The sequence below is a fragment of the Heteronotia binoei genome, chromosome 2 (genome assembly GCF_032191835.1).
Source record: "Heteronotia binoei isolate CCM8104 ecotype False Entrance Well chromosome 2, APGP_CSIRO_Hbin_v1, whole genome shotgun sequence".
Taxonomy (NCBI): domain Eukaryota; kingdom Metazoa; phylum Chordata; class Lepidosauria; order Squamata; family Gekkonidae; genus Heteronotia; species Heteronotia binoei.
Window position 1 is genome coordinate 183,741,000 of NC_083224.1, and position 25,872 is coordinate 183,766,871.

A 25,872-nucleotide genomic window follows, 5' to 3' on the forward strand; every position below is an offset into this window, starting at 1 on the left:
TAGAATGCTGTCAGTAAACAGTCAAATTATGGTCGTGAATAAATGACCAGGTGAAGAACATCATTCAAACGTCAGATTGGCAGCAATGAGTGTTAGTGTCAAGCAGCAACTTGCCTGCTTGATACTGAGGCAGAGACATTTTGAAAACCAAGCAGTGCCTCAGTTTCTTTCCCTGATGCCACAGTCGATTACATCTTAGCACCCAAATGTGCAACGGACATGCTTTCCTGTTGTGTAAACCTGTCAGTGGCTGGTTTTTCTTTTTTAGTTAGTTGTGAGTCTAAGTATGTTGTGGGGAGGGGAACTGCTCTTTGGTTTTTAATACGAACAGGGCTTTTTTTGTAGCAGGAACTAAATTGCATATTAGGCCACACCCCTCTGATGTAGCCAATCCTTCAGGAGCTTAGTACAGAGCCTTCTGTAAGCTCTAGGAGGCTACATCAGGGAGGGTGTGGCTTAATACGCAAAGGAGTTCCTGCTACAAAAAAAGCCCTGTATATGACCATTTCATTGTGGCCTCTGGCAGCTTGTGGCTCCATTTGGGTTAAATGGAGTGAGTCTTGTGAAGTGAAATGGGACCTCCAGGCTCAGGAGCAGTCTCCTTCCAAATAGTAGGGGATGGGAGCATGAGCTTGTACATCTAAGTGCAAACACTTCACGAGGCCTTTGCTCTGCTCTGTTACAGGAGGAACCCAGGAGAGTTTGCTTCACGTACGACCTCTTTCTGAACCTGGAGGGGAACCCGCCCGTCAACCACCTGCGCTGCGAGAAACTGACTTTCAACAACCCGACGAAGGAATTCCGACGCAAGCTGATCAGGGCTGGAGGAGTGAGTGGCAGAGATTCCACCCCCCACAATCCGCATCTTTTTTCAGTCAGCTTCAATATTTGCTCAGTCTGTGTGTCTATAACCTGGGGCTCTGTTTGCTGTGTTGCTCTGTCTTAAAGTTCAAGTTCAGTAACAGCTTAGCATAGGGGTGTCAAACATGTGGCCTGGGGGCCAAATCAGACCCTCGAGCAAGTCTGCTTTCTTCTCCCTCTCCCTTGCTTCCTTCTGCATCACAGCTTGCTTTGCCAAGCTTGCTCAGTTGCACAGAAGTTACAGAGGAAAGCCTCTATTTCTCCATTGGCTGAGGCTCCTCCCTTGGTAATGAAGGGGAGGAGGGACAGCTTGCTTTTCCAGGCTCTCTCAATCGCACAGCAGAGCTACTAAGCCAAGCCTCTCTTCCGTCTGTTGGCTGAGGCTCCTCCCCCTCCTCGTCCCCTGGGGAGGGAGGGAAAGAGCCAGAGCTTCCTTTGTCTAGTTCCCTCTTTCCTACGAGAGAGATACAAAGAAAGCACAATTTTAGAAAACAGAAAACACCTCTGTGTCTTTTATAAAGTTTGTATCTCTGCTTCCTGGCATTACATTTTATGACACAGATGGCCCTGCCCAACAAGGTACCATTTATGTCAGATCTGGCCCTCATAACAAATGAGTTTGACACCCCTGGCTTAGAGACAATTCTGGATGTACTTGTATGCAGAGGGAAAGCTTTTGAAATTCTAATAGTGCCAGGCTCATAAAGATATGAAACTGTACTATTCTGAGGCACGTCCCAGTATTAGCTGAGCATTGCTTCCTCTGACTGATAGCGGTTGTCTGCGATCTCAGGCGAAGAAAGGTCTGTCTCAGTGCTTGAAATTGCTTTCATTGGCAAATCCAAGGATTGCTTTTAGAGCATCTAATGTGTAGCATCACTGAATTATAATTGTTCATTGCCTGAGAACTGGCTATGTTCTAAGACGGGGTGGCCAAAGTTTCTTAATGTAAGAGCCACATAGAATAAACATCAGATGTTTGAGAGCTGCAAGACATGAATGTCAGATGTTAGAGAGCCACATGACAGGAAGGAAGGTTGGAAAGCAAATAGACAGGGGAGGGAGACGTGGAAAGAAAGCAACTTTAATTTTAAATGGATTCTCTAAGCTGCTTGCTGGCTTGACTTGGAGAAGCTATTTAAAGAGACAAATGACTTCTCCAAGCTGGCCAATGGGACAGTGTGGGCTTTAAGAGCCACACAATACATGTGAAAGAGCCACATGGAGTTCCCAAGCCGCAGTTTGGCCAGCCCTGTTCTAAGACTGTTATTGGAACCGGAGCCTTCTTCACACCAGAGGTGAACTGGATAACAGCTTCATCCGCTGGATAAATGACAACCTCAGTGCACTTCAGTACACTTCAGTGCTGCTTGATTAACTTAATGAAGCGTGAGGTAAAGAGACTTCCATTACAGGTGGTTTTTCATGTGAAATTTTAAATGACATTTAGGGAGAGAACCACTTGGTACGGTTAATTTATTACTCTCCTGCTGAATTAGTTCTTTTTTTTAAATTTGTGTGTGTGTGTGTATGAAACTGCCTGGTGGAATCCACAGGCCCGGGCCTGGTGGAATCAGCTCCCTGTGGAGATCCAGGCCCTACCCGAACTACTGCCATTTCGTAAGGCCTGAAAGACAGAGTTGTTCCGCTGGGCCTGTGGTTGAGGCGGCGAGTGTCCTATTATTCCATCATTTGGCCTCCCTTGTGGTGACATTGTGCTATCCTATTGCTATTACCATTGCTTAATATGGGCCTATAACTGGTTACTTGATATGCTGTGCCCTGTCCTCCAGTGGTGCATTTTATTTATTGTTTTTCCTGTTTAATTTTAATGTGGTGTTTTAACTTTGATCTGTAGGTTTTTAATTGTTATTTATATGTTGTGATCCACCTTGAACCCGTTTATGGAAAAGGGCGGAATATAAGCCTACTAAATAAATAAAAATGTATGTGCGTATGGATTCCTGGAAGTCTTGGTTGACTTTTGGCGACTCCTACTCAGAGAGCTGGCTTCTATTGCCTGCCTCTGCGTCCTGGCCCCGGTATTCCTTGGAGGTCTCCCAGCCAAGTTCTTGCCAGGATTGACCCTGCTTTGCTTTTGTGATCAGGCTTGTCCGGCCAACCCAGTCAGGGCTTAAACTGGCTCTTCGAGGCAGAGCCTCAAACTAGATCAACAGGAGCTTCATATGTGGAGAATGCTCTGGCACTGTATGAAGCCGCCCAAGGCTTTTTTTTGTAGTAGGAACTCCTTTGCATATTAGGCCACACACCCCTGATGTAACCAATCATCCTGGAGCTTACAGGTGGCCCTGTACGAAGAGCCCTGGGAGCTCTTGGAGGATTGGCTACATGAGAGGGAGTGGCCTAATATGCAAAGGAGCTCCTGCTTACAAAAAAAAAAAAGCCCTGAAGCTGTCATTGACCTGGCCGCATCTCCTCTGACCAGCAGCAGCTCTTGAGGATTTCAGGTGGAGAGGTGTCTTTCCTGCTATCTGAGATCCTTATCTGGGAACTGAGCCTCGGGGTGGAGGGGAGGGAATGAGCCCTGACACCCCCCCCCCCCAATTAGGGTTAGAGAGAATTTCGGCACACGAGATTATGCCTCTCTGTCATTTCATGTTTTCTTTATCTGGAATCGTGGGCTGCTTCAGCAGGCCCGTAGCCAGAAAATTTTAAGCGGTGGGAGGCCTAAGGGGATAAAAATTTTGGTGAAGGGGCCATGGGGCTTGGCAGCTTCTTCCCTCTAGTGGCCCCAGCAGCAGGAGCCGCTAAACAAAGAGGGGCTTCCCTTCCTCCCTCCCCCTTCGTTAAGCTGAAGGGGAAAGCCCTTCGTATATGCCCCCTCTGAATGAAGCCACACGCCCCCCACCCCCGTCAATCTCAGGCAGTGGCGGTTAAGATGGCACCCTTCCCCAGCTCCACACGCCCTACCAATGCTTTCCTCACCTGAATTAATCAGGCGCTCGCTTGCCCTCTCTCTCACTCCACGAGAAGAAAAGAGTGGCCAGCACTGAGTGCTGGGGAACCCCCAGGGCCTCCGAGGGCTCCGCAACAGCGGCTCTGGCTCCTTCTCCCACTGCTGGTGCTGCGCTCAGCGCCATTCCCACTGCCTCCTCCTTTTCCTCTGGTCCTGTCTCCAGCCGCATGAATGAGAGGCAGGTTGGAGGCCCTCCAAAGGAGGGAGCCCTACACAGCACCGGCTTGTGGGCAAATAGCGCTCTAGGCAGGCGCCCCCCTGGGTGCGCTCCGCTTGCCCCCCCGCCGCTGCTGCCATGGCCACCGCCAGCCTCCTCCAGCCCAACACCGCGGTCCTCTTCCCCCCCCCTGCAGCCACTGTCAGCTTCCTCTGCCCCACCACCGTGCTGCTCTTGCACCGTAGCCAGCCTTCTCCAGCCCACCGCCACACTCCGCTTGCTCCTTCCCCTGCTCACCGCGACTATAATAGCCCTACAGGCTTCTCGCAGCCCACACCTGCGTGTTTAACCAAATGCACAGGCGCGGGCTGCTAGAAGCCAGTAGGGCTGTAGTCATGCCAAACTGGGGGGGCGGGTGAGCAAGCAGAGTGCGGTGGTGGTGGGGGCGAGCGGAGCGCAGCGGCGGGCCAGAGGAGGCTGGTGGTGGTGGTGGTGGGGGGAAGTGGGAGGCAAACTAGGTAGTTGCCTTGGGCACCGGAGGGGGGGCCCAATTCGTCACCCCCCGCCTCTCGGCGCCCTAGGCAACCACCTAGTTTGCCTAGTGGGCTAGCCAGCCCTGGCCCTACATATGGAAGGGGGGGTTGAATGGAGTGGCCTGGCCCTCCCCGGACCCCACTGTAGCTACGGGCCCGTGCTTCAGAGGCCCAGCAAACAGCGACTAAGTTTGTCCCTCAAACTGTAATTCCAACTCACTGATCTCGGAAGCGAAAGTCTAGGGTGATATTCACAAGAGGGGCAACCAGATCTGAAATAGCAGCGGCTGATAACTCGCTTGCTCTTCCTTCCTTAGGTCATGGTGATGCCAGAAGGAGCAGAAACCGTGTCCCGACCCAGTCCTGACTACCCCATGCTACCTACCATACCGCTGTCGGCTTTCTCGGATCCCAAGAAGACCAAACAGTCCCATGGGTCAAAGGTGGGTGCCTTTGGAGCACTGAAGGGCGAGGAACTCACATTTCCACAAGCGTGAGATCTGAAAGCTTGATTTCAAAACCAGTGCTGCCGAAATGTAAATCAAAGTGACAGAATCTCTGTATAGAACCTCTTCTTTAAGGTTTTGACAGTGTTGCACCTCTAGCATAGTATGGCAGCGGGTCTGGCAGCGGGTCTGGTGTTACCTAGAACTGTTGCATTGTTATAACTTTTAACACTGTGGGTAAGGTTTCTGTGAACTGGGATTACTTCACTAAGGAGTTACCTTGGAGCAAGTGGCTGTTACAAAATCTTGGCAGGGGGTGACTTGAAAAGGGAATAAAGCACAGTTTCAGGAGCTGTTCATTTAGTTAAAACTTTTTTGGGGGGGGTTGCTTTTCTGCCTGAATAGGGGGATTAGGTTCCCCTCAAGAAATATCTGACCTCTTTCTTTTAAAATTGGTTGTCCATAACAGGCAGCTGATTGGTTCTCCCTTTCTGGAGATGGTGGCAGCGGCCGGTGTGTTTTGTTGTTGTTTTTTTTTAATTATTATTTTTTAATTATTAAAGATGACATTTAAAAAAAGAATATGAACAGTGACACCCAAAAAGGCACCCCTCCCCTGAAGAAAAAAAATACAGCCTACAATAAACATGTAACAACAAAAGAAACAAGAGAAGAAAGCGCTCTCTCTCTCTCTCTCTCGCCAGATTTTCAGGGTATGAACTCTCAAGAGTCAGAGATCCCTTCGTCAAGTCTCTAAGGTGCCATTGGAGTTGTACGTAGCTGTTCAGTCGTGGACCGACATGTCCGTCCACCCTCTGTAATTAACTAGTTCAGTTCAATTTTTTATTACATAGACCCAGGGCTTTTTTTGTAGAAAAAGCCCAGCAGGAACTCATTTGTGTATTAGGTCACACCCCCTGACATCACCATCGTCTCACACATGACTCTTTTGTAGGAAAAGCCCAGCAGGAACTCATTTGCATATTAGGCCACATCCCCCTGACACCAAACCAGCTGGAATTGCATTCCTGTGTGTTCCTGCTCAAAAAAAGCCCTGCATAGACCCCAAAGGCCATTGCAAACAAGGACACATGTGAAATAACAATAAAACTGCATTATTTTAAACTGTTTTAATTGCTGGGACTATACTGTTGATGTTTTACTGTAATCTATTGTTTCTATTGCTGTGAGCCGCCCTGAGCCTGCTTCGGCGGGGAGGGCAGGATATAAATCCAACAAATCTAAATCTAGCCAATCCTCCAAGAGCTTACAGTAGACCCTGTAGTAAGAGCCCTGTAAGCTCTAAGAGGATTGGCTACATCAGGGTTGAGTGGCCTGATATGCAAAGGAGTTCCAGCTACAAAAAAAAAGCCCTGGACTTAGGTAATTTAACATTTTATTGGGGTTTTCCAATACAAAAAAATCAAACAAAAGTGCAAAGGAACAAGGATGTAAATAACATCGCAGTGCAGTAAATAATATTGACTATAGCTAAGTAAGAAGCACATGTAAACAAGATGTAAACCTTGTTGGATAAGAACAAAACAGCCGCACCCTGTGGCAGATTTAAGACAGAAGGGGATGCTTGGCTCCAAGCTGGGGTACGGTGGGAAGCGACAACCCCACTTTGGTTTCTGAACTTGTGCAGTCCCTGGCTTGCCATGATGTCTGCACTGAGCACTTTCAGGACTTTCAGTAACTTTCCCCCTCCTCTCTCCTTTTCCCCGGCTCTCAGGAGGCAGGCAAAGACGGGAGCAAGGCTTCCAAGCCGCACAAAGTGACCCGGGAACACCGTGAGAGGCCCCGGAAGGATTCGGAGAGCAAAACCTCCTCCAAAGACCTTGAGAGGGAGCCTGGCAAGCCCCCCAAGGACTCCTCGAGGAAAGCGGCCGAGAACAAGGCGCCCAAGGAGGAGAAGCCCCTCCCCAAAGCGGCCTTCAAGGAGCCCAAGCTGGCCCTGAAGGAGCCCAAGCTGGAGAATGCGTCGCCCAAGGGGGGGCCCCCGCAGGCCGAGCTGAAGCCGTCCAGCAAGAGGCCCTCGGCCGTGGAGTCGCCGAAGCCCAGTGCCAAAAAGCCGAAGAAGAGCAGCTCCAAAGGGGCCAAGACCGTCCCGGCCACCTCGCCCCGCACCTCGTCTTACGCCGAGAAGCGGCCGCCCAAGGAGAAGTCCAGCGCCAAAGCGGAGAAGGTGAAGGCAGAGAGCGAGCCCAAGGCCATCAAAAAGCCTGTAGAGGTGGCCGTGGCAGCGGAGGAGTCCAATTCCGAGGACGAAGCTTCTCTGAAATCGGAGGTGAGAGGCCTGTGAGCTTGGGCAGGATTGGGAGGAGGGGGCTTTTGTTTCGCCCGTTTGGGGAAAAGGTGACCAATAGGGAGAGAGGCAGTTGAAATGCCTGGCAGTTGCCTTTATACACATGCATTGTTTCCCTTCTCATGAGCCTCTAGGCTAGGTCCAAGGACCCACCTGCTTCTGTTCTTGGGAGCAGATCTGCAGTTGACTAGGTTGCACCAAAAGGGTCTGGGAATATGCCAGGTACAGTAGGCCCCAAGTCAAGGATGTTAAGTTTGACATAGCAGTTAAGTGTGCAGACTCTTATCTGGGAGAACCGCGTTTGATTCCACACTCCTCCACTTGCACCTGCTGTAATGGCCTTGGGTCAGTCATAGCTCTCTAGGAGTTGTCATTGAAAGGGCTTACCTTGTGAGAGTTCTCTCAGCTCCGACCACCTCACAGGGTGTCTGTTGTGGGGGGAGAAGATATAGGAGATTGTCAGCCGCTCTGAGTCTTTGATTCAGAGAGAAGGGCAGGGTATAAATCTGGAGTCTTCTTCTAAGTTGAGGAACCAGCCGAGGAGAAGAAAAAGGGATCGTTCCCGTCTTTTCCCAGAGCTAACAGTGCTCTTATCCCCCCCTCCATGGTGACTCCAAGGTCAGTGTGCCAATTGGTAGGCCATTGATCTGTCTGATATGGTATCCTGGAGTTGCTTTAAGGAGATTTTTGTGCGGGAAGGGATTGAACCCGAGCCCTTCCAGGTCTAAAGCATGGACTTTAAGAGTCGTTAAACTGCCATCTTGTGTCTGTGGCCCCAGATTGATTGGTCATGGCTTGAGTAGACTGAGCCCCGACCTGAGATCTTCTGACCAGAGATGCCAGGGGTTGAACACTGGCTCTGGTAGTCACTGAACCCAAATTGTGTCCTATATGCCTAACTACCCACCCTCTGTGGCTAAAAGCAGCGTGTGCAATTTTTTTCTTCAAAAACATATTTATTTTCTAAAAATTATATCTCGTGTGCTTGATTCTTCCTGGTTCATGACTCATAGGCAAAAGGAAAAAAATGCAATAAATAGGCTGAGTATGAAAACAGAACAATGTAAAACAACTTTTTTTGTTTTAAACAACACCTCAGTGAAAAGCCTGTGAAGAAAGGTACATTTTACTCCATCACTTTTATGTGAGTAGGCACCCTGGGGGTGAACCTCCTTTGGGCAGGAGCTCCATAAGCAGGGTGCCACCACAGAGAAGGCCTTCGTAGCATCAATTCCTGATTTATTTCTCCAGTGAGGCACAGTGAAGAGAGCTCGTCCAACAAATCTTTATGTGAAACGGCACTATAAGTCAAACTCTTTGCCATCCTGGTTCAGTCTCCCCTGACTGTCAGCAGAGTCTCAGACCAAGCAAGATATTTCCTGAGATCCTCTACCTTGGGATTGAACCCGGGACTTCCTGCATGCAAAGCCAGGGCTCGACTTGAGCTATCAGCTGAAAGCAGAAGAGTGTAGTTTTAGGTGTGCTGTACCAAAGGGCCTTGGCCCTGCCAGGATTCGTATTTTGGTCTGTGCATCTCTTTTCAAGGTCATGGACAGGGAAAGGTCTTGCCTGGTTCTCAAAATCCTGCAGCTCAGGGGGAGTCAAACGTATGGCCCAGGGGCCAAATCAGAGCTTGCAGCAAATAATGGGGGCGTGGTGAGTGAGATTGGTGCTGTCTTTCTGTCCCTTTCATACATCTCAGAGGGTTTAAGATTCTGCTTGTCTCTCTCCTTTCTATGGGGGGTGAAGTCCGCCGCGTCCAGCCCTTCGAATTCCAGCTCCGGCTCGGACTCCAGCTCCGACTCTGATTTCGAGCCGTCTCAGAACCACAGCCAAGGTGCGTTGCGGTTTGGAAACCTCACGTGAGTCTTGGTGCAAATTAAACCTACCCTGCCTGAAAGTATGGGGTTATTGCTGTTTTCCAGATGACAGTTGGCTACCATTTCCGCAGCACTAGAGAGACTTGGAGGGCTTTGCGATTTCTCAGTGATTTTCATTCTGATTGGTGTGGGGGTGGGTGGGTGAAGGGGTTGAGGGGCAGCAGGCCACCTTCTAAAAGGAGTGGGAGAGTCATCCTGTCTCATGCTTTTTGTCCCTACCCTCTGCTGGTCCCTCTGAATAATTTCAGCGCTGATAGTTTCCCATACCTGGTACCTGAAATCCTTTTAAATCGGAGGTGCCTGCTAGTGAACCTGGGATCTTGTGCATGCAAGCTCCAGCACAGAGCCATGCATCTCCATCTTCTTCAGTGTTTAACACGGTCAAAGACTCATCAAATAACAACAACAAACAAACACATAACATCCATATAGCAAAATGGGCAGCTCGAGAGAAACACTATTTAAAATTGGGCATATAATTTCCAAAATTTTCAAGTTTCAAGAATATTGGGCTTAAAATTATTAAGGATTTCCACCTATCAGCTGTTTCCAATGTCTTAAGGCCTGCAGTGTAAATGATGCCACCTTTAAAGTAATTTCCTGCTCTCTGTCTGCTAAAAGCTTATCTAAATAAAATCTGATGTTTCTCCCTGGAAACTGGATACAGAGCAGAGTTATATGAATAGCTCGAATGCTCTGGTAACGTTTGCACTCAAAAAGCACATGTTCCCTTGTCTCTAACTTTCCCTCATTGCAGATACACAGTCTTTCTTCATAGGGACGCTTTTTATATTTGCCCTCTGTAACCGCTGAGGGTGGCACATCCACTCTCAAAAGGGTAAATGCTCGTTTATAGTCAGCTTTGTCAAGATTCTGTAAATATGGCATCATTATAACTCAGTTTTTGTTCTCCTTCCCTGGGAGATAGCATTTAATCTGAGATAGATCATGCCGTGCTTCTCAAAGCAGAAGAGCAAGAGGTGTCGTGAACAGAAATCTACCATACTTAAGCAGCCTCGTCCCCAGTCAGCCCGTGGTCCCCCAAGCCAAAGATGGCTCTCCAAGACCTTGGCTGGAGAGCAGCGATTTCTGCCCATTGCCTGAGATCCTTTATTGGGAAGCGCTGAGGACTGAGCAGACCGGGGCCTTCTGTTTGCAAAGCAGGGTTGCTCTACCGCTAAGCCCAAGGCTTCTCCCCACTACGGCTCTTCTGACAGGGGCAGCCTTTGGCTTCCATTCTGCGTGGAAGTACTGTAAAACTTTGCCCCCTTCCTCTAACCCCCTGGGTCAAGTGGCCAAGCTGCATGCTATGACAACATATTGGCAAAAGTGGGGTTCTGAAAACCAACATCCCCCCACTACCCCCAGGCTGTGGGTAGACAGAGTAAATTATGGGTTCCCACCTTTTCGAGCCTGTAGGCTCCTTTGGCATTCTGACACATGGTGAGGGGGCATGAACACAAAATTTTCAGTATTTTAGGCAGAAGCTCTGCTTAAAAGGATGCCTTTTAAAAATGGATGTGTTGCCTTAAAAGATTTTCTTGCATGCATGCAGCGATAAGAGTGAAGATCCTCGCACTGTGGTGGCAGTTGCCGCTGAAGCAAACTTAAAAAATCTGCACAGCCAATCAGAAACCCTGCTTTGCCCTACCCCCTTTCTAAAAAATACTTGCTGGGCACCAGGAATGGTTTCAGCAGCTATTGTGGTGCCCGCAGGCAGCACGTTGGAGAACCCTGGAATAAATGGCCATTTTCTGTGGAAGTGTCGTATTAATAGAAGGGCAGCCCTGAGGCTTATGGGAACAGCAGCTGTTTTAAAGATCTCTGGATCTGGCATATGGTTGCATCCTAATGCTGGATGTTCAGAAATGTTCTAAGCAGGGCTTTTTTTGTAGCTAGAACTCCTTTGCATATTGGCCCACACCCCCTTGATGTAGCCAATCCTCCTGGAGCTTACAGTTAGGCCCTGCACTCTGTAAGCTCTTGGAGGATTGGCTGCATCAAGGGTGTGTGGCCTAATATGCAAAGAAGTTCTTGATGTATGCTAACCTTACAAGGACCCTGCAGGGGTCCCCCTTGTTATAAATGGGAGACGCTTGAGAGGCAGGTGTTTTGCCAAAGGTGTGCTGTGGGAGAGGCCAGGTTGAGAGCTCAAGTTTTTAATCCCCGTGAAAGAACACAAAACCGTCTTACGGTCTAGTCCCTTTAGTCTGCTATTGTCTCTCCTGACCGGCAGTGAATCCCAAGCAGAGAAAAGTCTTTCCCACTGCCTGTGTGTGCCTGCTGGGAATCGATCCTGGATGCACACATGCTTGACCACTGAATTCTGGGCTTCCTGTTGGAAAGCAGAAAAGCATAGCTGTGGGACGTGCTCTCCTTCCTGAGCAATGGCCATCCTCCCCCAGGCTTGAACAGCTTTGAAGCTGCGCTGGTCCACCCAACCAAGGGTTGTGTCCTTTGACTGGCAGCTGCTCTCTGCAGGCTCAGGTGGAGAAAGGCCTTTCATACCATCTGCTAACTTCGGCCCTTTGATGGGGAGTGCTGAGAATCCGTTGACTCCTTCTTGAACAGCAGTGCTCTGTCAATGAGCTGATGGCTAACAGCAGAACAGCAGACCTGTATTCTTCCATTCATGAAACTGCTTTGTACCATTGCTCCATCTAGCTTGGTACTGTCTGCTCTGATTGTCAGAAACTCTCTCAAGCTCTGGGCAGAGGGAGAACATCCCTGGCACCTGTGAATTGAGGACCTTAAGTGGGCATTACAGCCCTTCTGTGTGCAACATGCATGCTGTGCCCACAGCCAAGGGTAGCCAAAATGCAGCTCGGGAGCCACATGCGGCTCTTCCACACATTTTGTATAGCTCTCAAAGCTAGCCAGCGGCTTGGAGAATGCATTTAAAGTTCCTTCCTTCCTTCCTTCCTTCCTTCCTTCCTTCCTTCCTTCCTTCCTTCCTTCCTTCCTTCCTTCCTTCCTTCCTTCCTTCCTTCCTTCCTTCCTTCCTTCCTTCCTTCCTTCCTTCCTTCCTTCCTTCCTTCCTTCCTTCCTTCCTTCCTTCCCAGTCTGTTTCTTACGAAATGGACTGTACAGATATTAATACAGTCGGGAATTTATTGAAGCACTGCAGTTATTGCACATATTTCATTTTGGCTGTCATAGCTCTTGCAGTTGCAATTACAGCGCAAGGATTGGATTGTATAACTGGTGACACTATAAAATCGTTGTTTATACACTAGAATTGTAAAATTAAGAAAAACGATTGCTGGAATATATTGAATCTTTTTGTAACACGGAGAGCTCTTTAAGTTAGGGCTGTGCGGAGGCGGACGGGAAATGGCATTCCCTGGTCTTGAGAAGTTTGTTGTTTTCAGAGCCCGCGGAGCACCTTGATTACTCCATTTGAGGGGTTCAAAGAGACCTGGCTCTTTTGATGTACAAAATCAGGAAAAAGGGGTGGGTGGGGGAACAAAAGTAAGGCTCAGTATGATGAGTGTTTTGTGGGTGGGATCAGAGCTGGTGGGGTGAAAGCGAACCACTGGACACACAGCTCCTTTGCTCTTTGTTTGGTTTTCTGTCGTCAGTTTGTTCTGTAATCAGGTAGTCAGTGTGACTCGGATGAAGAAAGGGAGAAATATTAGTTTGATTCGGGGGCATGTATAACACACCTCTCCAGCTGCTTAAGTCTACTTGCAGAGTGGCAGTGAAAAGGTTTGTGAACGCCTCAGTGGTCCTCCTTAAGCAAGTGGTGGTCTCTGGTCATCTTGATGAACCATATGGCCTTAGGAACCCCTGAAGGAACCAAATGGATATATATTTGTGTTGCCATGTCCCCCGCCATGTGGGAGATCCCTAATTTCTGCCCCCCCCCCTCAGCCACCTGACTGGCAGGGGAGAGTTACCACCCCCAATGTGATATGCCTACATCACTGGGAAGTGTCGTAGGCATGTCAGTGATGTTTGGTGGGCGGGGGGGCGAGGAGCACTGCCCTGGTTTTTGGGCAAAAACTCTATGGTAGAATTAGCTTCAATCCATAGGAAAGGAAAGGTCCCCTGTGCAAACACCAGTCGTTTCCGACTCTGGGGTGATGTTGCTTTCACAGCGTTTTCACGGAAGACTTTTTACGGGGTGCTTTGCCATTGCCTTCCCCAGTCATCTACACTTTCCCCCCAGCAAGCTTGGTACTCATTTGACCGACCTCAGAAGGATGGAAGGCTGAGTCAACCTGGAGCTGGCTACCAGAAAACTCAGCTTCCACTGGGGATCGAACTCAGGTCGTGAGCAGAGCCTAGGACTGCAGTACTGCAGCTTTAACACTCTGTGTCATGGGGCTCTTTCAATTCGTAGAGTTTTGCCCCAAAACCAGAGCATCCGCCCCAGTGTCCCTGATGTGCCTATGTCACCTGCAAGTGACTTAGGTGGGGCGTGCTTCTTCCTTTCCCTTTCCTGGAGTGTCTCAGTAAGTCCCCTGCCGGCTTGCAGTTTAGACCTGGCAACCCCAATATACATGGTTTGATGTTGGGGTCCCTGTAGGTGTGATTGTCTTTAGCACTGAAATCTGAACTCTCAGAGGACATGCCCATTAAAACAGCTTTTACTGGTTTCCATTGCTCAGGGCCACTACGATCCATGGTGGAGGACCTCCAGTCTGAAGAATCGGACGATGACGACAGCTCTTCAGGTGAAGAGACCACTGTCAAAGCGACCCCTGTCAACAGAGATGCCAGGTGAGCCAGCAGCTCAGTTGTCCTACTCGAAATTGGCCATGTCTCTTTACACATTGGTAACATGGTGTGGCAATTAATATAACCATGTTTTAAAACTGAGGAGTCTAGGGGACCTTGAAAGGCGGTGTGTCGTTCTCTCTCCATCCCTCCTACCGCTCTGTGGTTGCACAAAAGTTTGCTGGATGCTGCAACCTCCTTAGATAACGCAAGCAAAGCTACTTTGCATGCTGGATGTTGCTTAATTCAGCTTTCTGTCACTGGGGTGGCAAGGGAGAAGGAGGCGAAGAGGGCCTGTTGGAAGTATAGAAGACCCTTGTCCTGACCCAGACAAGTCTGTATTCTTGGTACTTGGGAGGGGCAATAGGGTGAGGGCTTCTGGTGTCCTGGCCCCACCAATGGACCTCCTGATGGCACGTGGTCTTTTTTGGCCACTGTGTGACACAGAGTGTTGGACTGGATGGGCCATCGACCTGATCCAACATGGTTTCTCTTATGTTTTCATGTAAGTCCTGCTGAATGGCCCTTGGGGAGAAGATGTCCGGCTGCCTCAGCCAGAGCCTTGTTGACTCTGGTGCCTGCCTGGTGGAACTCTCCGCCTTGTGAGACCTGCGCCCTGCGGGACCTAAAACAGTTCCAGAGGTTGCGCAAGACAGAGATGGTTCCGCCGGGCTTATGGTTGAGGACAGCAACAGCTGGCACCATACTTAGCCCCATTCTGTCCAACCCCTCATGGAGGGGAGAAATGTATCTATGATGAACGTTTTAAATTAGATTGCAATATTTTAGATTAGATTAGATAGTAGTATTTTGATGGCCTTATCTCAATTGATCAACTTAATTAATAACTACTTAATTATGCAAATTTAATGATGATATTTTAGATCTGGGTTAGAATGTTGGAGAACACTCTGTGCCCAGTTAACGGGGAGGGTGGTTTAGAAATCAAACAAACAAAACAAGTGTCAGGAAGTAGCAAGCACTCTGAAACGTGGCGGGGATGCCATTTCTCCACAGCTTCTGGGGGCTAGCGTTGTGTATTTGGTTTGAAGTTAATCAGTGGAGGAAGGGTCTTTGGGATTTGTCATCCTGATAGCGGCATGCTTGTGTTGGGTGGTAACCAATGTTCCCTCTAAGCCAGGGGTGTCAAACATGTGGCCCAGGGGCTGAATCAGGCCCCTGGGCAACTGACTGTCCTCTGCTTTCTTCTCCCTCTCTCTTGCTTCCTTCTGCATCACAGCTTGCTTTGCCAGGCTTGCTCAATCTCACAGGAGCTACAGAGCAAAGTCTCGATTTTCTCCTGCCTTAGGGAGGATGGGGGGAGGAATAGCTTGTTTTGCCAGGCTCTCTCAATCACACAGCAGAGCTACTGAGCCAAGCCTCTCTTCCTTCTACTGACTGAGGCTCCTCCCCCTCCTGGTCCCCTGGGGAAGGAAGGAAAGAGCTGGAGCTTCCTTTGCCCAGTTCCCTGGATCACACGGGAGAGATACAAAGGAACACCTTTAAGACCACCGAGTGCTAATGTTTTAAATATGTTTTATTTTAAGCTTTTCAAAAATCTTTGTCTTTGTCTGTGTCCTTTATAAAGTTTATATCTCTGCTGCCTGGGACTACATTTTATGACAACATGTGGCCTGGCCCAACAAGTTCCAGCCCTCATAACAAATGAACTCAGCACCCCTGCTCTAAACTGCGGAGTCTCGTGAGCAAAGATTCTGCTTCATGAGCTACTGGCACTGAAGTTGTGAGCTGCTGCATCAATTAGTTTGCTCAGGGGCCATCCTTCCCGAGCTAAGACAAAATTGTGTGAGCCGGAGGCTAAAAAATGGTGAGCTAGTTCACAAACATCAGCTTAGAGGGAACACTGGTGGTAACAGAAGCATGGAACAGACAGCCGAGGACCTGAGCTGTCTCCAGTAAGCATCTGTTGCCAGGGAGTTGGAAGTCTTTTCCTCCATCATTTTTCTCCCCTTCCCTTCCAACTATGCAGCTTAGTGGCAGAAGATCATAAATATTGCCAAAGCACTGTCTAAGCTGGCATTTCAGACAGTGGCCTGCTGCATGTCCTCAGAGAGCTTGAAAGCCAGCCACGGTAGCCTGGCTCTGAATGTAGAGGTTCTGCACTTTGCTACCCCCGGTGGACAGCCATGTGGAGCAAGAGGGCAATCATTGCTTCTTTTCACCTTTGCCGCTTTCTCTTTCTTCCCATTGCCTCTTCAGTTTGCCAGAGCCAGTTTGGTGTAGTGGTTAAGTGCGCGGACTCTTACCTGGAAGAACTGGGTTTGATTCCCCACTCCTCCACTTGCAGCTGCTGGAATGGCCTTGGGTCAGCCATAGCTCCTGTAGGATTTGTCCTTGAAAGAGCAGCTGCTGTAAGAGCTCTCTCAGCCCCACTTACCTCACGGCGTGTCTTGTGTGTGTGGGTGGGGGGGAGATAAAGGAGATTGTGAGCCACTCTGAGATTTAGAGTATAGGGCGGGATATACCGTAAATCCAATATCATCTTTTTATTGCTGGGAAAGAAGAAAGTGTCCCATTGAGAAAGACACCCATGCTGTCATTGCTAATAAAAATTGGCTCTTACATAGTTCTTCTAGAGTGTTCAAGAACATCAGCTGTGCATTGCAGCAAGATGAGATGGATGCTGGGTAATATAAATATCTGCTATAGTAAAGCAGCTCTTTGAAAGCTTACCAGACTTCCTTGTTTTGATAGCAATAGGCTAAGATACCTAGCAGCATTACTGCTGTGGGCCTTATAAGAGCTTTGGGTTAGCCATAGCTCTTGCAGAGCTGTCCTTGAAAGGGCAGCTTCCAGGAGAGCTCTCTCAGCCCCACCTAGCTCACAGGGTGTCTGTTGTGGGGGAGGAAGGGAAAGGAGATTGTAGGCCACTGAGACTCTGTCCTTGAAAGGGCAGCTGCTGTAAGACCTCTCTCAGCCCCACTTAACCTCACAGGGTGTGTGTTGTGCGGGTGGGGGAGGTAAAGGAGATTGTAAGCCGCTCTGAGATTCAGAGTATAGGGCAGGATATAAATCCAAGATCTTCTTTTTATCGCTGGGAAAGAAGAAAGTGTCCCATTGAGAAAGGCACCCATGCTGTCATTACGAATAATAACGAGCTTTTGCATAGTTCTTGTAAAGTGTTCAAAGAGCACCAGCTGTGTATTGCAGCATGTTAAAGGTGAAATGGATGCTGGGTCATATAAATATCTTCTATGGTAAAGCAGTTTTTTGAAAGCTCACCAGACTCCCATGTTTTGATGGCAGCAGACTAAGATACCTAGCAACATTATTGCTTTGGTCCTGATAAAGAGTTTTGAATCAGCCATAGATTTGGCAGAGTTGTCCTTGAAAGGGCAGCTTCTGGGAGAGCTCTCTCAGCTCCACCTGCCTCACAGGGTGTCTGTTGTGGGGTGGGGTTAGGTAAAGGAGATTGTGAGCCGCTCTGATGCTCTGAGATTCAGAGTATAGGGCAGGATATAAATCCAGTATCATCTTCTTCTTCAGACTCAGCCACAGCGATAGTGACAGCGATAACAGCGCAGATTCCTGCTTGCCGAGCCGTGAACCTCCTCCCAGCCAGAAACTCCCCCCTTCGAGCAATAAGGTACTGGGAGCTGGGGATTCAGCACCACTGTGCAGCAACAGGGATCGCTCCACCCTCTCCCTGCCAACAGGTTCATGGAATTTGGCCTTACCTGCCTTTTCCCCCTCACAAACGGCAGATTAAAGACAAGGCAGTTCCACTTCCCACCTTCCTTTCTACTTTTTAAAAATATATATTTTATTAACACAACAAAACCATATAAGCAGCTTTGGGACTTTTGCAGACAGTTTCAGAAATAAGTGCATATCTGAAAATACATTGAGCTTCTGTAATAATGATTTTTCGGAACTGTATCATGTTCTGCCATATAATTCAGCAAAGGATACCATATTACTGTTGCTTTGTTTTTATATCGATCGGACGATGGATTTGAAAGGCTGCGTGCCAATGTAGACATAATAAAATGTTCCCAAATTTTCTCATGCTGTAGCTCTATAGTCGGTGCGGAATGGTCTATCCGTTTAGCTGCTATGGTCAATCTAGCAGTGGATAATAAAATTGATATCAATTCCGCTTTTTGTTTATTTCAATTAGGACCTTTTATTCAAAAGTGCGACCTCAGGCAAAAGAGGTATAGAGTTCCGTGTTATGTGCTTGATTTGTTGAACTTTGTGCCAAAAAGCTTGTATTCCTTCATGCATTTATGCATTCATTTAATTTACTTTAAACTTATATCCCACCCTCTCCGCAAACAGATTCAGGGCAGCTAACAGTCAAAATTTCATATTGAATCAGTAAAACAATATAACGTTAAAACTATAAAATTATAAATATTACATACTGGTGCTATTCACAACTTCTTATGGCAGTTGATGATATCGTCAGTAAGGCAATTCAGTTTCTCTTAGTTTCTTAGATGGTCTTTGGGAAGTTATCTAATTTCTCATAGCTGGTATTCGCTCAGTTGTAAGGGTGGCAGCCTTCTCCGCTCAGATGTCATAGGCTAATCAAAATAATTCTGTTTAACAGGCCCTGCGGAATTGAGAGAGGTCCCGCAGGGCCCGTATAGCCTCTGGGACCTGTATTTTAATGTGGATCCGCCAACAATGTAAGAAATTTGCCAGACTGCCACATTCCTTTCTACATAATATCTTATCATTATTATTAATTTTATTTCAAGTGGTTGGGGGAAGATAACCTCTTTCTGCTTCAGTGTCGGGTGTGCTTGCCATTGAACCGAGCCTAACTGGACTGGGTGTGTGATTGTCCCTCCTAACCCTCCTCAGGTTTCCGGGAGAAAGAGCCCAGAGTCCTGCAGCAAGCCAGAAAAGATCCTCAAGAAAGGGACCTACGACAAGGTAATTTCATGACAAGAGGAGCATTTTACACAGAGCAGGAGAGGCCTGACCTCTTTGGAGTATCCTTGCACTGCTTTGTCACAAAACAAAGCCAGCTCTGACTGCCTGGAGTAGTCAGTCATGGGGACCTTTTGGAAACATGAAGTTATCTTATACCAAGTCAGACCCTTAATGCAGGGTGTCAAATGTGCAGCCTGGGGGCCTGATCTGGCTCCTATCATGCCCACAAGCAACTCACTGTCATCTGCTTCCTTCTCTCTCTCACTTCCTTCTGTATAACAGCTTGCTTTGCCAGGCTTGCTCAGGTGGGCAGGAGCTACGGAGCAAAGCCTGTATTTCTCCATTGGCTGACCAGCACACAGAGCAATTTATGTACAAAAGCTCACAATGCCCAGCCATTTCATGTTTTCCCCTCGGTCTTAGGCTCAAAGCATTGACCATGAGATTTCTGTAATGAATGTCAATAAATCAAAAGTAGGTTTGCAATGTACAGACACACCCCTGAACAGCAGACTAAAGGTTGCTACAGCACAGACATGGTTTCCAGATTTTGATGCAGTAATTCAGAGGAAGAGGTGTCAGTTGTCAGAACCTGTCGAATAAACAAAATATTGCAGGGCCGCTGATATTTTAAGCATATTTTATTTTAAGGTTTTTTTAAAAAAAATAATTTAATTGTGTTTGTGTCCTTTATAAAGTTTGTACCACTACTACCTGACATTACGTTTTATGGCACACGTGGCCCGGCCTGACAAAGTCTCATTTATGTCACATCCCGCCCTCATGACAAATGAGTTTGACACCCCTGCCTTAAGGCATCCTGGCCAGAACCGTCTGCTTTGGTCAGCTCCATGTTAGAGAGCAGAGAAAACGTTTCCCTCCCCCAAGGCCTGCTTTCAAAGATCCTTTTATGTGGAGAAACCAGGGATTGAACCTGGGACATGACAATCCTGGATGGGCTCCACCACCTATTTTTCTACAAAGTGACCCCTGACGCTGAGGCTTTGTGTTTGTCTTCCTCCCCCATCCCACTGCTCAGTTTCCCCCTCCTGAGAATCAGCGGGAGAGTTGCCCAGGCCCCCTTCCGTGGCTGAGAAAATACTTTCTCCTTCAAACACAGAAATGCTCCAGCCAGGGCTTTTTTTTGTAGCAGGAGCTACTTTGAATATTTGGCTACATCAGGGTGTTGAGGCCTAATATGCGAAGGAGCTCTTGCTACAAAAAAAAAAGCTCTGGCTTCAGCAAGGGAGAACCAGGAATGGTCCAGAGCACTGCTCCCTGTAAGCTGTGGAGTCTTGTGAGCAAAAATTCTACTTAGTGAGCTGCTGGCATTACAGTTGTGAGAAAACAATTTGGCTACTGCATAAATGAGTCTGCTCTGGGGCCATCCTTCCTGAGCCAGGACAGAAAATGTGTGAGACAGAGGCTAAAGAACTGTGAGCTAGCTCACACTAACTCAGCTTAGAGGGAACACTGGTCCAGAGCAGCCCAGCAGCGCTATACGAGTAGCTGGTTCTCTACTGATGGTGAGAGAGGAGCCAAGAAAGCTGTGTAGTATGCATTCACTGTACGCACTGCATCCCACCTTTCCAGAGCCCACAAGAAACAGGCGAACCCCATTTTTCACTCAACTGGCTCCAGAGGGTAGAGAATGCTACGGATGATTCAGGTCAACCGAGGATGTTTCTCTCATCTGCTTTGGGGAGTGTCTGGCCAGAGACCAAAGGTGTCCTGGAAATCGGGTCTTATGTAATGCTCGTGGATGCTTTGGAGTTATCCTTTGGCTACGCTTCAAAGCCAGCCACCTGGGATCTAGAACTAAAAAGAGAGGCTGCAGTACAGCAGCAGAAACTTTTGCAGGCAGAAGGTGCAGTTGCACCTACTATTCAATGGGCAAGGTGGGGAGGAGGAGGGGGAACTTTCAGAAAGGTTCAGGAGCTGCGCTCCATTGAGCTCCTGCTGAATCCGAGGCCTGCTCAGCGTGAAGATCCAGTCCTTAAAGCATTTATTCTAAGCGCACACAAAACAGGTGGAAAGGGAACGAAATACGGTACCGTTCTGAGTAGTTCAAACTTTCTAATATTTTCTCCCACAAAAAAATGGGAAAAGAACCAAAACCTATAAAGCAAACAGGTGGAAATCTTCGTCATGCCTCTGTGGCTGCATTAAAAAAAAACGGTTAAGGTAGTCCCCTGTGCAAGCACCGCATAGGAGAAAGTAATTTTAAAAAGTGTGATGGGAGTAAAGTTTTATTATGACAGCGACAATTCAGGAAGCATTTTAAGGTAGACGCTGAGCTGGTATAATTTAGTACACCTTCCGGTGATGTCAGGAGTGTGTGGCGTATGCAAATGAGTTGTGCTCGTGAGCTCTTGCACCTCTTTTTCTACGAAATGTTCCCTGCCCAAAAGAGAGATGGTGGGTAGGCAGTAGAAGCACATATTTGGCTGTCGCAGCCTTAGTCCCTGGTACCTCCATTCACAGGGACCTCAGGCGCTGGGAAGGGCTTCTCTGATAGCCCTAGGAGGCCATAGCCAGTCAGAGCAGATGAGACCAAAGGTTGGGCTCAGTCCGATGCAGCTGCATCCATTCCCACCAGGCGACTTCTGGTTCAAGTGCCAGGGTCTGCTATCAGGCTTAAATACGCTACACGCACGCACACACACACACACACATGCACACACACCTCTGGGAAGTCTCAGCTTAACAAGTGGCATTGGATCTTTACAAGTCAGATCCAGGACTGGCCGCACTCATGAACTCCTTTCTCTCCTCTCCCTGCTTCCTTCCCCTCCTAGGCCTACACCGATGAGTTAGTGGAACTTCACCGGAGGCTGATGGCGCTACGAGAACGGAACGTACTACAGCAGGTATTTCGGGGAGGGGGGGGGGAGACTCAAGACAAAACCAAGCAAAGCTCTAGCATCCAAAATACAGCTACTGAGTGTTTACCAGTGACCAGATTCACAAAACCCACGTTTGCCTGCTTTTGAGGGATACAAGCGCAAATGAATTTTGCCCGAAGCCGGCCGGTTTGCTACCCTTCGAATTTGTGGGTTTGGCACTAGTTTAAAATTAACCAGGTCCAAACAGAATGCCCTGTTCCAGTTGCGCTCGCACGCATTCGTCTCCTGTCTCTTGGCCACACTGAGCTTTTCCTTAAAGAGCAAGGGAGAGTGTGACGTCTCTGTGTCGTCTTGCAGGTGGTCATCCTATTGCCGTTCTGCTTAAAGGACCGGGACTTGCTGTATTGCTTGATGTATTGTTCTCTACCGCCTTTTCCATTTTTAAAAAATGGTTTCAAAGCAGCTGCACTCTATTTGCATTGGGCTAATGTCAGATCTAGCGTCCCTGCAGCTGTCCATGCAGTGTTTCCGGGGTGCCTGAAGGCAGGGCACAAAGGCAACAACCCTTCCCCGCTGCTTGCCTCCCCCCCCCCCACAGCTGGTATCTTGTTAGGGAAGGCGGCATGGCAGAGCCTCGCCTTGGACGCAAAGTAGGGTCAGTGCTTGAATGGGAGACCACCAAGGAGGAAGGCACTGGCAAACAACCTCTGCTTCTCGGTTGCCTCAAAAGTCCCTCGTTAGGGTCGACGTGAGTCAATTGCCAGTATTCTGAGGGTGCTGACTCTGAAACACAGAGGTTCCATTTAGTCTTCAAATGCAACATCTCTGTCCCTCAGGTTTTCAGAATATTCCCTGGGGGGGGGGGGCTAGAAAAAGGGAATTGCAAAGCGTGTGAACCAGGGAGGGGCAGGTTTCAGAATCTCCCGTGTTGGAACGAAGCCAGCACAGCAGGCCTCTGTCATTCTCTCCTTTCCCCTTTCTCCTCCCTCCCAGATCGTCAACCTCATCGAGGAGACGGGGCACTTCAATGTCACTAACACGACCTTTGACTTTGATCTCTTCTCCCTGGACGAGACCACAGTCCGCAAGCTGCAGAGTTACCTGGAAGCCGTGGCCACGTGACCCGTGGCCTCCGGAATCCCAGCGGGACGCTTTTTGGAAAAAAACCAAGACCTCCCCGTCTCTTCGGTACCAGGAAACCCAACCCGTGGGCCTCGGTCACCGCCTTATCCTCCTCGATTCACCTGAAGCACTGCCTTAGAGAACAGCCGCGCTCTAGGAACCCGCCGCGCTTTCTTTCCGAGCTTCAGCCGAGCCACCGCCCAGCCTGCCTGCCTTCGCTTCGGCAGCTCCCTCCGGTCTGATAGAGTGAAGCTGTGTTGGCCCTAAGCTGTGCCATGGTGCGCTCGCCACCCCCCCCCCCCCCCAGCCTTTTTTAAAAGAAAAACTTTTGGAAAGAGACTCCACGTGCGTGTGTCTTTGTCTTCTGAGAATGCACTTTTGAGGCTGCTTTCTCAGCCAAGTCGAGCCACGCTCCTTTGTTTCCGCCAGACCTACAGACTGCGAAAGATGCTTGCAGCGTACCGAGGTGGGCCCCTGTGCCCGTGGTTTTGACGTGGGGCAGAGAGCTGTCGGATCCGTACGGTGTTCTCAGACCTTCCAGAGGGGGCAGCCCGGACTTCTCCGGCAAGTGGACTGACAAAATTTGCTCTTGCGTGCGCTGAGGCAGCCGCCCACACCTTGCAGCCTGCCATCCTTGCTTGCTTTAGACGCAGCGCTGGATCCAGTCCCCTCAAGGAGAGCCTCTCCCTTCTGCACCCAGTTTGTTTTTTTTTATACGCTTTATCTGTAAGGACTATGTTCATTGTATGCTATTTTATATATATATTATATATATGTATGGTGTAAAAAAGGGCCTAATTTGGGTCTTAAATGGCTTCAAAGGGTGTGTGGAGAGGTTGGGAGGAAGGGTTGAATCTTCTTTTTTAAAAGGGGGGGGGTGAGATTTGACCTGTTTGTTAAAACTCCTCTGAGTGGGACAGTTTCTAGCATCTGGAAGCCAGGCAGGTATGTAACGAAGCCTTCTGTTTTGTGCTCTGGAAGGAGCCGATGGGTGTTGCTTTTATTATTATTTTTTTTCCTCCAACCATCAGTGTTTGCAGATCTTTTTTGCCAAAACGCGTTGGCCCTCGTGGCTCTTCTGTGTTCTTGAGAGAGAAGCTCCGAGCTGTCTAATAGCAGCTGCAGATGTGGGGGGATGACTTAGGGTGGGGAGAAGGATGGCAAACCAGATTGGGGGTGGGGGGTGGGGGTGGAAAGAGCATCTTTGTGTGTGTCTCTCACAGACTTATTTTTTTTTCAAATGTGCAGTCTGCTGTTTCCTAGAACTTTCGAAAGCATAGCAGCAGTAAGAGACAGAAAACACTAATTGGAATATTCGTCGATATTCTGTAAAGCTGGTTGCGAGCGCGTCGAGCCCTTCCGAGTTGGTTTTCTGTAGGGTAGAGATGGTAACTTGTTTCCCAACAAGGAGTCTTACAACTTTTTCTTTTGCCAAATGCTGGTACGGCTGCTGGCCCGAGGGGCGTTGGACGAGAGACTATAATCCTATTCTGTGCTTTTGAAAGAATTTCTCCTGGGGTGGCTTCCTGGTTCAGTATAAAAGGAAATCTTTTAGTTCCTTGATCTACAGCCTTTCCATCTTTTTTTTTTTTTAAATCATGCAAGTGTTACAACTGAAACGGCAATAAGCTGACGTGGGGTAGGTCACGTTGACCCCAAATTCCTGCAGAACTTTTTCTTCCTGTCCGTCCGCATACTCTTGTCCTTCAGTTATCAAAATGCCTCAGTCCTGGTGGTACCCCGGCCCCTCCTCAGCAGTGGCCGAATTGTCTCTCCACTCCGATCCAGAGAGCATTGCGTTAGCGGAAGTGCTTCCTGGGCCGTCGGATGCTCTGTTGCTGGATGGGGGCACGACTGAACGCTGGAAGGTTCCCTGAACTTCCGTTTGGGGTTTGGCAGGTGATGCTGGAGTCGTACAACCTTGGGAGGAGGCCCACTTTCTACACTAGACCCAAGTCTTTGAACAGTGACCAAAATCCCTCTAAAGAAGATAACACTAAACTACTCCTTTCCAAAGTTAATGGATGTTTCCCCTGCCCTCTTGAGTAGTCCTGAACGGATTTCACGTGCCAGTATCACTCTGCTCGAGTACAGTTGCCCTTAAAAAGCTGGGTAAGTCATCTGTGCAACAGCTTGGGGGATGTTTACCTGTGCTTTTGTGGGGGGAGCGGGAGGGGAAGGGGAAAGACCTTGGCTGGCATGGCTCATAGCAGCATCTGGTCCTGAATCTTGCATTCCTTGAGAATAGTTCAAATTTTCTTTTTGACGGAGCGGACGAAGGTTTCCTTCATTTGTAACGACAGCGGGATTCTTTGTTTCAAAAGTATTTTGTGGACTGGCTTTAAAGACACCCCCCCCCCCATTCCAGAGAACACCAGCTCAGCCTCACTGGCATTTGGGTCACCAAACGGCGTACTCTTCCGTCTTTGTCTTTTGCTCTTACAAAAAATAAAGCCTCGGAGGCCTTCAGCCAATAGCTCGGACATTGAGCCTGGTGTCTTCAGCGTCCCCCATCTGCCCGTTCTGTTGTAATAGATTCTTTCTTCGACTCTGTGGATCCAGTGTGTTCGTGTGTGTGTGTGTGTGTCCGTGTCTGTCTGTCTGTCTGTCTTTCTCTCTCTAGCATTTGATAGCTATAAAATAGTTGGGAGATGGGATGGTACCACGTTGCAGTGAGCATCGAAATAGTTGTTGTAAAAAGGAGTTAGTGAGGGATAAAGAGTGTGACTGATGTTTCAAATGGGTATCTTTGCCTTTTTTTTTTTTTTTTTTTACATTCCCCGTCCCCCTTCCATACCTCAGTCTAGAGACTGGCATCTATTTCCTGCCTTTTCGCTTGCCGTTCTGGGGTATAACTGGGGAAGGACAAATCTGAGAAAGTGTTCCAGCGAAGGAAACCTGGCCTCTCCACTTAAATCTTTTGTATAAAACCCGGAACTTCACTATGGACCGTGACCACCACCTTTATGTCTTGGCCTGGTGGCTTTGTGCAGATGTAAGTGGTTTGGGGTTTTTTTATAAGCAGTTCTAAAGCCATGGGAAGGGGGATTTTTAAAAAAAGAAAGAACAAAACTTGGGAGGAGGAGATTCAAGTTACGGTGTGGCATGCCATCTA

The 25,872-nt window shown here is 48.5% G+C and overlaps 1 protein-coding gene across 2 annotated transcripts in view; it reads left to right on the forward strand.

Moving 5' to 3' along the window:
- The window catches only part of MLLT1 (MLLT1 super elongation complex subunit), a 32,441-nt gene extending 8,602 nt beyond the window's left edge, over positions 1–23,839 (forward strand). The window contains exons 4-12 of one of the 2 annotated variants that reach the window (XM_060232625.1): positions 686–829; positions 4,846–4,971; positions 6,710–7,264; positions 9,032–9,119; positions 13,776–13,887; positions 17,392–17,491; positions 18,718–18,789; positions 21,588–21,659; positions 22,629–23,839. In XM_060232625.1, coding sequence (XP_060088608.1) covers positions 686–829; positions 4,846–4,971; positions 6,710–7,264; positions 9,032–9,119; positions 13,776–13,887; positions 17,392–17,491; positions 18,718–18,789; positions 21,588–21,659; positions 22,629–22,757 — 1,398 coding nt within the window. In that variant the 3' untranslated portion in view covers positions 22,758–23,839. Of the gene's footprint in view, positions 1–685; positions 830–4,845; positions 4,972–6,709; positions 7,265–9,021; positions 9,120–13,775; positions 13,888–17,391; positions 17,492–18,717; positions 18,790–21,587; positions 21,660–22,628 lie in introns of both variants that reach the window. The other variant, XM_060232624.1, reaches the window with a different exon arrangement.
- Positions 23,840–25,872: the final 2,033 nt, after the last annotated feature.